This window comes from Eurytemora carolleeae, unplaced genomic scaffold (genome assembly GCF_000591075.1).
Source record: "Eurytemora carolleeae unplaced genomic scaffold, Eaff_2.0 scaffold28, whole genome shotgun sequence".
Classification (NCBI taxonomy): domain Eukaryota; kingdom Metazoa; phylum Arthropoda; class Copepoda; order Calanoida; family Temoridae; genus Eurytemora; species Eurytemora carolleeae.
In genome coordinates, this window is record NW_019396147.1 from 437,801 (window position 1) to 451,587 (window position 13,787).

At 35.1% G+C, this 13,787-nt stretch overlaps 5 protein-coding genes across 5 annotated transcripts in view; all 5 read left to right on the top strand.

Annotated features, from left to right (window-relative positions):
- LOC111696388 (splicing factor U2AF 50 kDa subunit) lies at positions 1–2,254 on the top strand. Its single transcript, XM_023465980.1, has 3 exons — positions 1–275; positions 784–1,341; positions 1,627–2,254. Exons 1-3 carry the CDS (start codon positions 36–38, stop codon positions 2,074–2,076), a joined length of 1,248 nt encoding a protein of 415 aa, XP_023321748.1. The 5' UTR covers positions 1–35; the 3' UTR covers positions 2,077–2,254.
- LOC111696389 (WD repeat-containing protein 92) lies at positions 2,199–5,337 on the top strand. Its single transcript, XM_023465981.1, has 4 exons — positions 2,199–2,418; positions 3,924–4,005; positions 4,255–4,433; positions 4,744–5,337. Exons 1-4 carry the CDS (start codon positions 2,217–2,219, stop codon positions 5,319–5,321), a joined length of 1,041 nt encoding a protein of 346 aa, XP_023321749.1. The 5' UTR covers positions 2,199–2,216; the 3' UTR covers positions 5,322–5,337.
- LOC111696387 (uncharacterized) lies at positions 5,328–10,491 on the top strand. Its single transcript, XM_023465978.1, has 9 exons — positions 5,328–5,559; positions 6,244–6,361; positions 6,416–6,507; positions 7,327–7,416; positions 8,201–8,468; positions 8,592–8,678; positions 8,859–8,953; positions 9,045–9,606; positions 9,854–10,491. Exons 1-9 carry the CDS (start codon positions 5,340–5,342, stop codon positions 9,999–10,001), a joined length of 1,680 nt encoding a protein of 559 aa, XP_023321746.1. The 5' UTR covers positions 5,328–5,339; the 3' UTR covers positions 10,002–10,491.
- LOC111696390 (exosome complex component RRP43) lies at positions 10,487–11,853 on the top strand. The gene is made up of 4 exons (XM_023465982.1): positions 10,487–10,564; positions 10,676–11,151; positions 11,392–11,536; positions 11,700–11,853. Exons 1-4 carry the CDS (start codon positions 10,497–10,499, stop codon positions 11,824–11,826), a joined length of 816 nt encoding a protein of 271 aa, XP_023321750.1. The 5' UTR covers positions 10,487–10,496; the 3' UTR covers positions 11,827–11,853.
- Positions 11,826–13,787, top strand: part of LOC111696386 (uncharacterized) — an 18,915-nt gene continuing 16,953 nt past the window's right edge. The window contains exons 1-2 of the mRNA XM_023465977.1: positions 11,826–12,113; positions 12,811–13,206. Of these exons, the coding sequence (XP_023321745.1) occupies positions 11,858–12,113; positions 12,811–13,206 (652 nt within the window). The 5' untranslated portion in view covers positions 11,826–11,857. The remainder of the gene's footprint in view (positions 12,114–12,810; positions 13,207–13,787) is intronic.

Below are 13,787 nucleotides of genomic sequence, written 5' to 3' on the forward strand. Positions count from 1 at the left end.
TTTGATTTCTGAATATTTCAGACTAGTTTCTGAACATGGGAGAAGATCGGAAGCATGAAGATAGATCCCGGGACAGGTCTCCTAGACGTAGATCTAAGTCTAAAGACCGAAGACGATCTCGGTCCAAGGACAGGAAAAAGACTAGCAAGAGGCGTAAGCCCTCTCTATACTGGGACGTACCTCCCCCAGGGTTTGAGCACATTACTCCGATCCAGTATAAGAGTATGCAGTCCGCTGGTCAGATTCCGGCAACACTCATGCCGGATACTCCTCAGGTTAGTCGTATCTCTTATTTCTTATCGTATGAAGATAATTTATTTTATATTCTTTCAATTTGAAATGTTAAGATTTTTTACAAGCAGTGGATTCCTTAAAGGTTTCTCAATATAATAATGAACAAATTATTAATATACAAATTTTTCATATTTAATCTTATAAGGGGAATATGCAACTTAAGATTAAAAATTGAATTACAAATTACAAACCGTATTCCTGGACTAATATCAATTGTTAACAAGTGAATATTTGTGCATTTGCACAATTATACTAAGTTTATTTTTTCGGAACAGAAGAATATATGTAATATGTATGACATTTTTTATAAAGGAATATAAATCAATACAAAAAATTTTTTCAGATTGAATACAACAAATCAAAAAACTTTAGTACATCAAAAATTAAATGCATTATAAGATTATTTCTCATGAAATACAGCTATGATTGTCTTAAATCTTACACTGTCACACGTTACGTTCTTTGTTACTTTGACTGTTCGTTTTTCAGGCTGCTGTAGCTGTAGTTGGAAGCTCTATAACTCGGCAAGCTAGAAGAATCTATGTCGGAAATCTACCGTTCGGGTTTACAGAAACAGAAATGATAGATTTCTTTAACCAGCAAATGCATCTGAACGGTTTAGCGCAGGCCGAAGGAAATCCAATGCTAGCCTGTCATATTAACAGAGATAAAAACTTTGCTTTCCTTGAGTGTCGATCCATCGACGAAACAACAACAGCAATGGCATTCGACGGTATCAATTTTAAAGGCCAGTCTCTGAAGTTACGTCGACCCCGTGACTACCAGCCACTCCCCAGCGGGAGTGGACTGGAGAATGTTGGAGGTGGTATGGGCGCAATGCCGGGTATCGTGAGCACTGTTGTTCCGGACTCAGCGGACAAGATCTTCGTCGGTGGTATTCCGAACTATTTGAACGAGGATCAGGTTCAGGAGCTCCTGGTATCCTTCGGGCAGTTGAAATCCTTCAACCTTGTCAAGGATATAGGAACAGGATTATCCAAGGGTTACGCGTTTGCAGAGTATCTCGACTCAAATATCACAGATCAGGTTAAAATTATTACCAAATATGAAAATTTGCAGTGCACTTAACTAAAAATAAGTCAAATATTTTTTACTCAATGATTTTTAAATCCTATTCTCTTCTTTTAAAAGTTGTTTGATCGCAAAGTTTTATATTTTGGGGTAAAGATTTGTTTGGGGGGTTGAAAATATTTAAAAGCTTTTAATATGAAATATGTGTATTTATATTCAAAATATCATTCTTGAACTTTATTCTAGGAAAACTATACCCCTTATTACATATTTCTTCAAAAAAGCATGTTTTATTTCCAGGCGATTGCTGGATTAAACGGTATGCAGCTTGGTGACAAAAAGATCATTGTCCAGCGAGCTAGTATCGGCTCCAAAACAATGGGAGCCGGTATGCCCGCCCAGCTCCAGGTTCCTGGTCTGGTGGGAGCAGGACCTGGAGCTCCTACAGAGGTTCTCTGTCTTCTCAACATGGTGGTTCCCGAAGAGCTGACAGATGAGGAGGAATACGAAGATATCTTGGAGGACATCAGAGAAGAATGCGGAAGATTCGGAGAAATTAGAAGCATTGAGATCCCTCGTCCCGTGCCTGGTATAGATGTTCCCGGCTGTGGGAAGGTCTTCATCGAGTTCGGTAGTAGCACTGAGTGCCAGAAGGCCCAACATGCGCTCACCGGAAGGAAATTCGCCAACCGTGTCGTTGTAACAAGTTATTTTGACCCTGACAAATATCATCGCCGAGAGTTTCAATAATTTTTCATTCAATGTTTAGAATTCTGATGAAAAATGATATTGTACTTTGTATTGAAAAGTAAGAATATAATTCTCCCTATGTCTGTATTTTTTTGTGTTCCAAGTATTAATAAAAGTTTCTCTTTTATAAATGCTATAAAATGCCCAATCAAGCATTCAAACTTTTTGCTTTTCAGAATTTGATAAAATGCAGAAGGTTTGATATATCTGGAGCAAAGATGGGTTCTACAGGACGTGCATCCTTGTTAGAAGTTGCTGAGAAAGAAGTTGATTTCACAGTTTTTTCTTTATCCTGGATTCCTTCGTCTGCTCGTTTAGTTGTGAGCGGAGCATCCAACGCAGGTCATTAAGACCCAAGTGTTTGAAGTGGATTGTTCAGATATTTGAGAATTGTGTGAGAAAATAATTATTGAACTAAAGATTTATTTATTTACCTGTCCTAGGTTTTATAGATACAATAGCAGAATTAATGACACTTAAAAATACTAGGCTTTTTAAGGGCGCTTCGCGCCCATCTTCTATTTCAATTGTGAACATTTTCTCGTTGGATACACTGTAAAACAAAAACAAACAAAATTTCGCGGACTTTAGAAAACAGACAGGTCATCAAACAGACAGACAGGTCAAACATATAGACAGACAGGTCAAACAGACAGACAGTCAGTTCAAACAGACAGACAGTCAGTTCAAACAGACAGACAGTCAGTTCAAACAGACAGACAGTCAGGTCAAACAGACAGACAGACAGACGAGACAGGTCAAACAGGCAGACAGACAGGTCAAATAGACAGACAGACAGGTCAAAAAAACAGAAAAACATGTCATACAGACAGACAGATAGATCAAAGAGACAGACAGACATGCCAAAGAGACAGACAGACATGTCACCAACATCTGATGAACCATTATCAGATTAGTTTGAAATAATCTCATTGTTAAACAGTTTTGGGGATCCAACGGGATCTAGATATTGCTGGGGATCCAGATATTGCTGGGGATCCAACGGGATCCTATGTACTAGGTTTTAGGACACATTGCAATGTGAGAGCTCTGACATTAGTTTTCTCGAAATAAAAATAAAGGTTGTGCAGATAGAAGGCCTGGGTTTATGCAATGATTCTATACTAATTATATAGTTTGTTTACAATAAACCCAGTGTCAAAGCTGTTAAAATGCGTCACAGTAAATTGTAAACAACCTCTTTCCCCCTCTCTTCAGTAAAACGTTCATTGAGCAGATCGGTGATTTTTGTCGATTTAGAAGTAAATGTAAAATCTGATAGAGGTAATCATAATTTATGAACTTGACCCTGATATCTGAACAAACCCTTTAACAAGCACAGTGATGTTGTTTTTCCGTATTTGAAGAATAGAAGCAATTAATTTGATAGCACAAACAATTACAATTACACCTATATGTAAGAATCAAAATAGCCTTGTGCAACAATTTAAGATAAAAGACAGGAAAAATTATCTTTGTTTTTAAATTTCTTTGATTTAAACAATAAAATCCTGATGTTGAAGAAAGGTCACTTGACAAGTTGACATATTTTATAAATTTAGTTTACCTTTTCATAATATTTGCAGGATTATTTTAAAGGTATTTGTAACAGCATTTACTTCGTAGTTATGTTAAAAAATATTTATTAGAAATGATCCATCGTAGTTGTTTTCAAACCCACTGAAATATGTTACCATGGGAGAGAGCTTTTTTAATGTTTTTATCAGCATCTCTGAAAAGAAATTAGCATTAATCGAAACCAAATTATATTCATTCTCGTTCATCCAAAAAAAAAATTAAAATTTCCTTCAAATAAGATTCTGATTTTTAAGTTTATATAATCCTAGGAGCTGGGTTGATCAAGGTCTTCAGCTTGGGTGGACGAGATCTCTCAGAGACAGGTTCAGCTAATCTTCCCAGAGCTATCAGGTGCGCATTCAATATTATATTTCACTCACTAGAATTGTTATTGTATTATGCATTCTGCTTGTGAAGAATAAATTAACTAAAGTGAATTTAAAATTATAAAAAAACATACCATTTATTTAATGTAGACGAATTAGTGTTAATTTTATTTTAAATGTGATTTTTGTTGTCAATTTCTAATCTGGTTGTGAATTGTGTGTTCCATTAGCACCTTAATGTTGAATCGCTAATTATACTTTTTTGTGTATTTAGATGTGGAACCTTTTATGTCTGTGATTTGACGGATAGGGTTTACTGTTGCGGAGATTTCTCCGGATCCTTAGTTTTCTGGGATATTGAAACCTTACTCCAGGTGGACACTGTCAAGGCACACTCCGATATAGTGAACACTATTGCTGGCGGTGGTATTGGGTCTTCAGAAGTAGTTACAGGTTCAATATTTCTTTATCTAATTGATGTTGCAACTATATCGCTACTTACATCATATTTAATCGTGCAAAGCTCTTCAAGAGGAATTTTTTGACATAACAGAAATTTTTTTCTAGATTGAATCATTACAAGAATTTTATAACAAAGAAATTTGCATTTTATGCGCGCATGTTGGTGTTCAAGCTTGGAGATAATCAATATAATCCGGTCCACTCTCACGTTATTTTTTACAAGAAACTTTTGAAAAGATATGACTTTTTTCTTAATTTTTAAGAATTTGCTTTCTTTGTTTATTATTTTGTTTTATTTCAGGTGGTCGGGATGGAGAAGTAAAGTTATGGGACCGGAGAACTCTAGAGAAACCTATTCTGCGTATGTCTCCTGGTGAAACAGAGACAAAGAGAGACTGTTGGTCCGTCTCTCACTCAGGTCCAGACTCTAAACTTGTCGCTGCAGGGTTCGATAACGGTGATATAAAAGTTTTCGATGTTAGAGCGACTAAACTACTGTGGGAAACCTCCTTATCTAGAGGTGTATCAAACCTGAACCTGGTTCAGGGTTCTACTCCTGGTTTAGTGGCAGGAACAGTTCAGGGCAAACTATTCAAATGGAAAATATCATCTGGAGATTCTACACAATCTACACAGTTGGATAAATCTACTGTTTGGTCTACGGAGATGATAAAAGATGGAACCCTGGTGAGCTGTATGGGCTCCGGAGCACTCTGTGTCACGGAGTATAATAAGGACGGATTGGAGTGTGTCAATACTCACCAAATATCTGAACCTCCTCTTACAGGTCTTGCCACCAGTTCAGACAAACCTGGTTTATTTGCTACATCTAGCTTTGATAAATCCATCAGAATATATTTTTATACCGGTGCAAAGTAGATTTTTTTACAGAAAAGAATGTCTTCGGACCGACGAACATCCGACGAGGATGAGAAAAATGACAAGTATCAAGATGAGAGTCGGAAACTGACCGTACTTGACCCTTTCCCAGTAGATGACACGCCCACTCCAACCAAAATTTTGAGACTTGCAAATGACTTGTTTCCGGATTTTCAGGATCCGAAAGAAAATCCGTTTGACGCACATTTCAGGAAAGCAGCAGAAGCTGTAAAATCAGGTTTGTTTACCTACTTTAAGTTGTCTCTAGTCTTTTTTATTAAGGATTTTGTAATTTGAAACTGTTATTAACTTTGAAAATGTACCGTTCAGAAGTATAAAATCTGTAGCGACATTTTTTTAAAGACTTTATTAAACAAAAACGAATTTTATTCCTCCTGAAAGTTGTTGGTGTCAACTGTCAATTTAGTGTCTGTTTTTTTTTTCATTCATGGTTTCCATTTTTTTCCGGCTTAATTTGGATCCGTAAAGGCCTTGCGGAACCTTTTCTGAAGCTGACAAGAACGATAAACCATTATCAAACTTCTGTAAACCTTCATTTACTTTTAATAAATCTACCCCCAGATGCTGTGACATGTTAAAAAAAAATGTACGAGATGATTCTTCCATATGGGATTGATCCGGAATTATCGTTCCTTAATCTCTTTTCAGTCACACCATGCTCTGTGAAGCATGTAAGGAGTAGATTTATTCTTAATTCGATTTTATAAGGTTCCCCTAAATTTTCAAAAGTTTACTGGGTTATTATCATGCATGACAGCTTCAGAAAAGGTTTTTGAAAGCCTCTACGGATTCAAGTTGATCCAAAAAAATAATTGGAAACTTAAGTTTCAATTTTGTTGAAGGTAGTATCAATTGTTATAAATATTGTTCTCATGTCAGTTTTAAACATTTTCATTTTTAGGTTCAGACAGGCTTTCTGCTTCAATATCAGCAAATGATATACCGAGTGATGATTCTTTAAACACTCCTAGTATATATCCTATATCTGCTCTGAACACACCTACTCCGTTTACTAAAAGGTATTTATTTATCTTTACTTGTCTATAGTTCAGTTTAAACAAGTTTATATTTAGAGCCCCGATATCTAAACAGATCTCTGGACGGAGTATATCTAGAAACCTGAAACCTCTTTTACCAAACGGACCCCTTCCTCTTTTTAAACCAAGTTAGTAGATTTAATAACGTCCATTAAAAAGGAACTGTCGACGTAATGTTAATGTACCCGGGTTCAGTGCCAAGGGGCACTTTTTTGTACTTTTATAAAAGGAAACAAAAATGCAATTTGTATAGGCAGATCTGATTCAACCAGTCATGATGTATTTTTTACCCATCTAAAAGCAATCGAGAATTTACTGAATATTGAGTTTCCAGGAGTTTCATGGCAAAGCACTGGCTCATAATAACTTAATTTTTACAAAATTGTTATGGTTATTATTTTTTTTTTAATATTTAATATTTTGTATTTGGGGTTTTCGCTGATTATATATTCCATATGAAGTACGAGAGACGTAAAACCTAGGATGATCATTTAAGGAAAGTAATGGAGTCTTTTTTGAGTGTACTGGGATAAAGGGGTTGATGAGCCAGTTGTGAGCCATGAAGAGCCAGGAGCTGCCGACCATAGTAGCGTTGAATGGGATGTATTGTTTGATCGGATCATGTCCGCTATTAGGACTTTGTCCTAGATTCTACGTACTTTTTAGTCATAATTTTTATTTAATTTCATGCCAGATTCCCTTTTATCTGATAAATGTTGAGGGATAGTGGTAAATATAATTCTGCTTTGTCTCTGCTATATAAATCCACCAGTTTGTTTGTATGCGTAAACAACATTTAGAAATTAGAAATTTTCTGATGGAAAAATAAGAATAATTTAATCACTTTGCTCAGAAAAAGGTTAAAAGGGTACCGTTGTAAATCGGGCATGCCATTTTTTTTTTATTGATATATTAAAACTATTATCTCCTATGCCTTGTATGTTTAGGTGTAGAACATGAACCTTCTGCGGATAAAGCTCAAGTTCTACTCAAGATGCCTTCAGGAGAAACCGTGAAGCTGTACAACGTTCCTTTAGGTACACATACCGATTTTTAAGACCAAAGCTAACACCAAAATGCTCTTGCCACCTCCACTCGCTCAAAACACTTTTCATTTTTTTTAGCCAAAGAGTTGTTTCTCCATGGAATGATTAACCCTGTGATATAAAAACTGCACCAACGTTAAATACTTTTAAATACAGATATGATAAATATGTAAAAAATTTCTAATCTAGTTTATTTTGTTGGGACAAAAAGAGCCAAAAAAAGATTACTTTAAAAGAAAACAGAAAGGCCAAATAAGAAAAAAAAATAATCTTAGAAAAAATTTTAAATAAACATGTCGAAAAATAAAAAAAAATAAAAAATGTCAAGGAAGAGAAAAAATAAAAACTCTACCAAAAAAAAAGAAATAAATGTCCCTTATTTTTAATCTTGATTCACTGGATATTCGTAATTATTGAATATAATATACTCTGTATATATTGATGTGAGATATGCAACCATATGAATATCATGACAACAATCGGAAATTTTCTTATATACTCCGCCAGGAGTCCTGAAAATAATCCAAACATAAACATAAACATTGCACATCATGCAAAGTCATTAATCCAGAACTTACTTGATAAGCATAAGATTGATTTATGGTAGGAGTGAAAACCTAGGAAACATTGTTAAGAGGCAGTCAAGATTAATATATAAATAGGTACTCCTATAGAGATTTGCAATAAAGACAAAATCAAACTTTAAATTGTCTTTAAGTTTTCTATTGCCAATTTTAACATTTATATAAGCGGGCGCTGAATTATTATATTTCAGTCAGAGATAATGATGTATTGAATGCAACACCGAAAGAAAGGATTCGATCTACTTTTAGTCGGGGGAGTAAAAACCATTCTTCTGAGCTTGAAGAACCGACTCCGAGGACGGATAGTTCGGAATCCAGCACCACTGAGGACTTAAAGAGAAGAGAAGCTCAGGAGAGAAACCGATATTCTGCTATGCGAAGCAGAATTCGAAAACGAGAAGTTTTTGATCAAATGAAGAAAGAAACTAAACATCTTTCAATGGAAAACAATATACTCAGGAAAGTTCATCAATATTTAATTGCAAAGATTATTTCAATATCATTTCATCACATGATCATATCCATTGAAATTTTTGTTAAATGATATTATATTGTATACAATATTGTATTGTTGAACTGTAGACAGGAGATTATAAAACTGAAAAAGGTTCTCCAAGAGCATATTCACTGTGATGTTACCATTAACACAAATCAACAAGAAACTGTCAGGTGATAATGAATTTGATTAAATCAATAAATTGAAAAAAATCCAGTTTTACCTAAATAAGCGTTCGGTGAAATTGGGTATAAATTCGTTAATGGGTTAAAATGCTCCAAGATTTGCAATTCCACATCAGTGCCGTAAAAATGATTTGTTTAAACTAAACAAAACAATTATCTTATTTCTAGAATGTTGATAGAACCTCAGTATCTGATCTCCTGCTCCCCTCAATCATCTAGAAATCTTGATATTCATTCCCCCCAACTTCTGGGACAATCTTCCGGTATGATTTTAATTAATTGTCAACAACAACAAAAATTAAGAAATTTATCAGTGAGTTTATATAAGTTCATGATGAAGCATTTTTGTTGAAGATGTTCCGGAACAAGTGAGGCATATGTGTTCTCAGACCAACCCTGAGATATATCCTAGATCGATAAATCCTGCAGCCCTCGGCATTACTAGCCTCGGAGTGAAGAAAACAGTTCAATCTAAAATCGACGAGGAGAATATAGATCTAAGCATGCAACTACTGCTCCAACAACCCCAACCCAGAGTTCCACTTGTTCACCAGGATTCAATCTCTAACCTGCTAAAGAACTCTGGTTCATTTCTGCTACGCAGGTCGGATTCCAACTCTGAGAGTATAGTAGTATTGGAGAGCTCAGATTTTGAAGTGAGTAGAGTAGACAGGTTGATGATGGATACAAGAGAAACCGAACCCTTTCAAAACTTTCTGAGAGAATCAGATAAGAAGGGTGAGCATGTAAGTGCTAAGCTTGAAGAGGAGTTAGACCTAGAGGAGATAAGATCCCCACCCCAGATATTCCCGGAGGATCTTAGAACAGCTAAACCTAAAGAGAATGAACCAAAAACAGAACCAAATCAAATTTCTCAACAAAAGCCCAGAAAAATTTCAACCATTCCTCGTAAAAGGTAGAACAGATTCTCTAAATCCTTTAATCTGAATTTTTAATCTTTCCCTAATTAACATTTCAATTAATGCACATTTTATTAATCCCCCCTCCTCAGTCTATGTTCTGTAGTTTACACGTTTTTTGTTGTATTAATTAGTGTCAGATTCCAGCTAAACTTAGAAGATAAGAAAACTGCAACAAGCTTGAGACATGTTCATTTTTCATACCCTAGATTTACCCTAGATAACAAACGTTTTTTATTCAAGATTGAATCGTCTTTTGCCACCATCGGAGAATGAGAAAGCTAGGAAACCTGTGGCTCGATCTTTAGGAGATAAACTGCTCGAACTCAAGAGAAAGATGGGAGAAGATCAGGCCACGGAGGAGTTTCTCAATAAATTTAGAAAAAAATAGTTCTCGAAAGATTGAAAAGGAAACTTTTTGTGTTTTTTTTCAAAATCACCAACAGCGTGGTTTCATTTGTTAAAATAAAAATGTAAATAGTAAATATTTAACTATTATGCAATCTGTGATATAATGAAAACCTGTTATTTTTCTATTATTGTTATGATCATCATTATACATGATTTGTCAAACTTAAATCCGTTTGAAACATGTCTCCTCTTCTATTATTCTGTTTTGTAGTATTGTTTCAACTCTCTTCTAGGATTCTTTCCTAATTTATAAAAGAACCCCATGCTCATATCTTACAAATTTGACCATTTTCTCTTTAAACATGATTAAATCATAAAAAAAAATATTTCAAAAATTAACTAAGCGTTTTTTTTTATCTTAACCGACAAACAGCTTCAATGCCATGTAGTACACTCATTCGGCTTAGCCGTTTCAACGATTGATGGAAACCAAGGAAACTGACGAATATAAGTTACTGAATAAATTTCAGGGAAAATGAGTTTAGAGTTCCGAAGCTTGCAGCCGACTGAGTATCTTCGGAAACATATATCTTCGGGATTCAGGGAAACGGAATTTAGCTATTTAGCTATTTTTTCAGTCTTATATATTTATTTGTCTATTTTCGTATAAAATGTAAAATTTTAAATATACTTTAAATTTCCGTTGATATTTAGGCCAGATGGTCGAAAACTTAACGAACGACGACCGATTTCAATATCATCTGGAAATATAAAATCTGCCGATGGATCGTCAATAGTCAGACAAGGGAATACAACAGTAGTTTGCGGTATCAAGTTGGAGTTGGCTAAACCTACTCCAGAGAACCCAAACCAAGGATTCATAGTTCCCAATGTTACGCTTCCTGCCATGTGTAATCCTAGTTTTAAATCCGGACCTCCCTCAGCTGAAGCACAGTCCCTGTCCGCCTTCGTAAAGGAAGTTATTGACTCCTCCAGCTGTATTGATCTAACTGAACTGTGTCCTGTAAACCATATGTTTGCCTGGGTTCTTTATATAGATATTATCTGTCTGGATCATGATGGGAATATCAGGGATGCAGCTGTGGCAGGTCTCATGGCGGCGCTTAGATCTCTTCAAATCCCTGAACTTGATTTTGATTCTGAGACAGAGAAAGTATCCGTCACATCAGGTTGGTTTTCTATCATGATTTAGAAAATCAAAATATATTGTTAGTGACCGTGTAATTGCACCTTTCTTTGATCAATAAGGTTTTTAATTGAGAGTAATCAATTTTTAAAAGGGGGAGGAACATGAATTCATTCTTTCTTGATTAGGCAAAGCTTTTAAGGAGGCCGTTCTTTGAAGGATATCCTTGAAGATATATCATTATATTTATATCTTCTGTTACCCAAGCCTAGTTTATGTTTAGTGCGGAATCCCCTGAAGTTGTGTAGGATGGCTGTCTCCTGTAGTTCCGGAATATATGATATGGATTCTCCTAAACTAATCTCAGATACAACCTGGGAGGAGGAGGAGAACTCAGATTCACAAATAACTTTGGTCACCTTGGACAGGTATAATTTTTTAAATCGTCAATTTAGGAAAGCTATTTGTTTTTACTTGTTTCATCTTAATTTTTTTTATAAACAATCTCATATTCATGCAAAAGGATCATTTAGGTCTGCCGTTAAATCTTAAATCTTCAAATAAACATACTCTACATCAATCCTGTTTCAGTGGTGAGATCTGTACTAGCCAGCAGACTGGAGGCTCTCCGCTATCCTCGGAGGCATTACAGGAGGCCATTTCCTTAGCTTCCACGCACAGTAAGGAGATACTCAATGCTCTAAAATCTCTAACGTAAAACCTTGAATTGTTTATATTTTCAGAATAAAATGGAGGAAACAATATATCTCCAGCAGGCTGTGACAATGTTACGGAATGAGAAGGATGAGGAGAGGGATAGATGGTTGGACTGGGTTCTCTCCTACATACTCAACCCTGACACTCAAATTGAGAAAATAAATATGAATTTACGGAAAGAAATATTCTCTATATTGTCTGCAGTTTTCCTACTTGAGATTCATCATGTTAGTGACACCCATCCTACTCCACAGTGCTCAGAGAACCTTCTCTCATATCTATTACAAGGTAATATATTCTCGTGTTTTATGAAATCTGTGTTTATTTTAAAAAAATGGTAATTATAACTATTAATTACTACTAAACCGGGAGGTTAAAGGAGGATTATCAAATTAAGGGAAAACTTTTAAGGCATTTAACGCCAAAAATTTGATTTGAAAGTTTTTTGATAAAAGAAACAAGATAATTAACTATCATGTGTATTTGTACTCTCTGCACTTAACCGTACAGTACATAATAATATGATAAAAGATCAATAGAATTCCCTCTGTTAGATTCTTGTAGCAAATATAGATATTTTTTAATAAGAATAAGAAATAAATAGGAGTTAAAGGGAGTGACCGGCTATGTAAGGTAGTTGAACTGAGTATTCAGTGTTGTGGAAAACTTCTTTCGGATTCATTTAAGACATATAAAACTTTTTAAAGATCTGTAAATCCTGAGTTTGGGCGCAAATTCGACATTCAAAACTCCTACTTTGGGGGTGGATACGTTTTCATAATTAGTTCATAATTAAAAAGAGTTTTATATGTCTCAAATGAATCCGAAAGAAGTTTTACACAATACTCAGTTCGATCCTTACGTTACGGTCACTTCCTTTAAAAGTTGGCATACAGGTGCGGCAAACCCTTAAATTTTAGTAATATATCAACTAATTAGTCACTAAGTCAAAATCATTGTTGTGCAATGTGCATGTATATTTTAGGCCGAGGTTATGCTCTGGTTCTAAGTATGGTTCGTATCCCAGAGAAAGGATCTTGTCCTCTTGAACTAACAATTCTTCTTCTCTTTCTTGCCTCCCGTCTCATGATAAAGATAAAACTGGAGAATATCCTCCCTAAACCAGAGGATGTACAACTCGAGGTTCCATTATTCTGCCAGGAATCTAGTGCTGGTAAAGTTAAGAAGAAAAAAGGTTCGAGGAAGCGAGGACGGAAACCAGTCTCTGGGTTCCCTGAAAAGCTGGATAGACAAGGAACCAGGGAGTTTGAAAATCTAGCGGAGTATGAAACCTCGAGTGAGACGGAATCTGAGGAGGATTATCTGAGAGGTGGAACTCTACGGACTAATCATATTAACTATTTAACATATTTTGACCATGGTAAGTTAATCTAAATTTCTTAATGTTTTTAATAAAGATAAATATTTATAATCTCTCATGAAACAACTAACTTTAGACGAATTAAAAAGCTTAAAAGATACATTACATGTAGAGCCGGATCGTGGATCCGTCCTGCTATAAAGAATCTTATTTCCCAATCCGGATACGGGTTAGACTATTATTCAGTGCATTTCCAACTGTTTTATCATTTTAGTCCCAAGAACTTGACAACGTTGACCCATGATTTAAGCATTTTCATTACCCTTATCTTGACAAAAGGAACGCATGTAACATGAACAATTAATTTGGTATGCATAATGTATCCCTAAAAATCCAAATTATTATTTTTCAATTAATTATTTAGTTTATGCTAAATGATAAAACGTGTTGATTGTTTTGAAGGTTAATACGTATATGACGGGTCATATAACACATAAAACACAGATTGATTGGTTTGATGGTTAATACTATGCGTAAATGACGGTCATATTAAATAATTATAAAGCTTATCAATTGTTTTGAAGGTTAATCCTATGCGTAAATGACGGTCATATTAAATAATTATAAAGCTTATCAATTGT

Excerpts from the sequence above, each read along its gene's own strand:
- LOC111696388 (XM_023465980.1), top strand. The coding sequence starts at position 36 with ATGGGAGAAGATCGGAAGCATGAAGATAGATCCCGGGACAGGTCTCCT. Across the intron at positions 276-783 it reads TCATGCCGGATACTCCTCAG|GCTGCTGTAGCTGTAGTTGG; the intron begins GTTAGTCGTATC and ends TTCGTTTTTCAG. Across the intron at positions 1,342-1,626 it reads ACTCAAATATCACAGATCAG|GCGATTGCTGGATTAAACGG; the intron begins GTTAAAATTATT and ends TTTTATTTCCAG.
- LOC111696389 (XM_023465981.1), top strand. The coding sequence starts at position 2,217 with ATGCCCAATCAAGCATTCAAACTTTTTGCTTTTCAGAATTTGATAAAA. Across the intron at positions 4,006-4,254 it reads AATCTTCCCAGAGCTATCAG|ATGTGGAACCTTTTATGTCT; the intron begins GTGCGCATTCAA and ends TTGTGTATTTAG. Across the intron at positions 4,434-4,743 it reads GTCTTCAGAAGTAGTTACAG|GTGGTCGGGATGGAGAAGTA; the intron begins GTTCAATATTTC and ends GTTTTATTTCAG.
- LOC111696387 (XM_023465978.1), top strand. The coding sequence starts at position 5,340 with ATGTCTTCGGACCGACGAACATCCGACGAGGATGAGAAAAATGACAAG. Across the intron at positions 6,362-6,415 it reads CCTACTCCGTTTACTAAAAG|AGCCCCGATATCTAAACAGA; the intron begins GTATTTATTTAT and ends GTTTATATTTAG. Across the intron at positions 7,417-8,200 it reads GCTGTACAACGTTCCTTTAG|TCAGAGATAATGATGTATTG; the intron begins GTACACATACCG and ends ATTATATTTCAG.
- LOC111696390 (XM_023465982.1), top strand. The coding sequence starts at position 10,497 with ATGAGTTTAGAGTTCCGAAGCTTGCAGCCGACTGAGTATCTTCGGAAA. Across the intron at positions 11,152-11,391 it reads GAAAGTATCCGTCACATCAG|TGCGGAATCCCCTGAAGTTG; the intron begins GTTGGTTTTCTA and ends GTTTATGTTTAG. Across the intron at positions 11,537-11,699 it reads ACTTTGGTCACCTTGGACAG|TGGTGAGATCTGTACTAGCC; the intron begins GTATAATTTTTT and ends ATCCTGTTTCAG.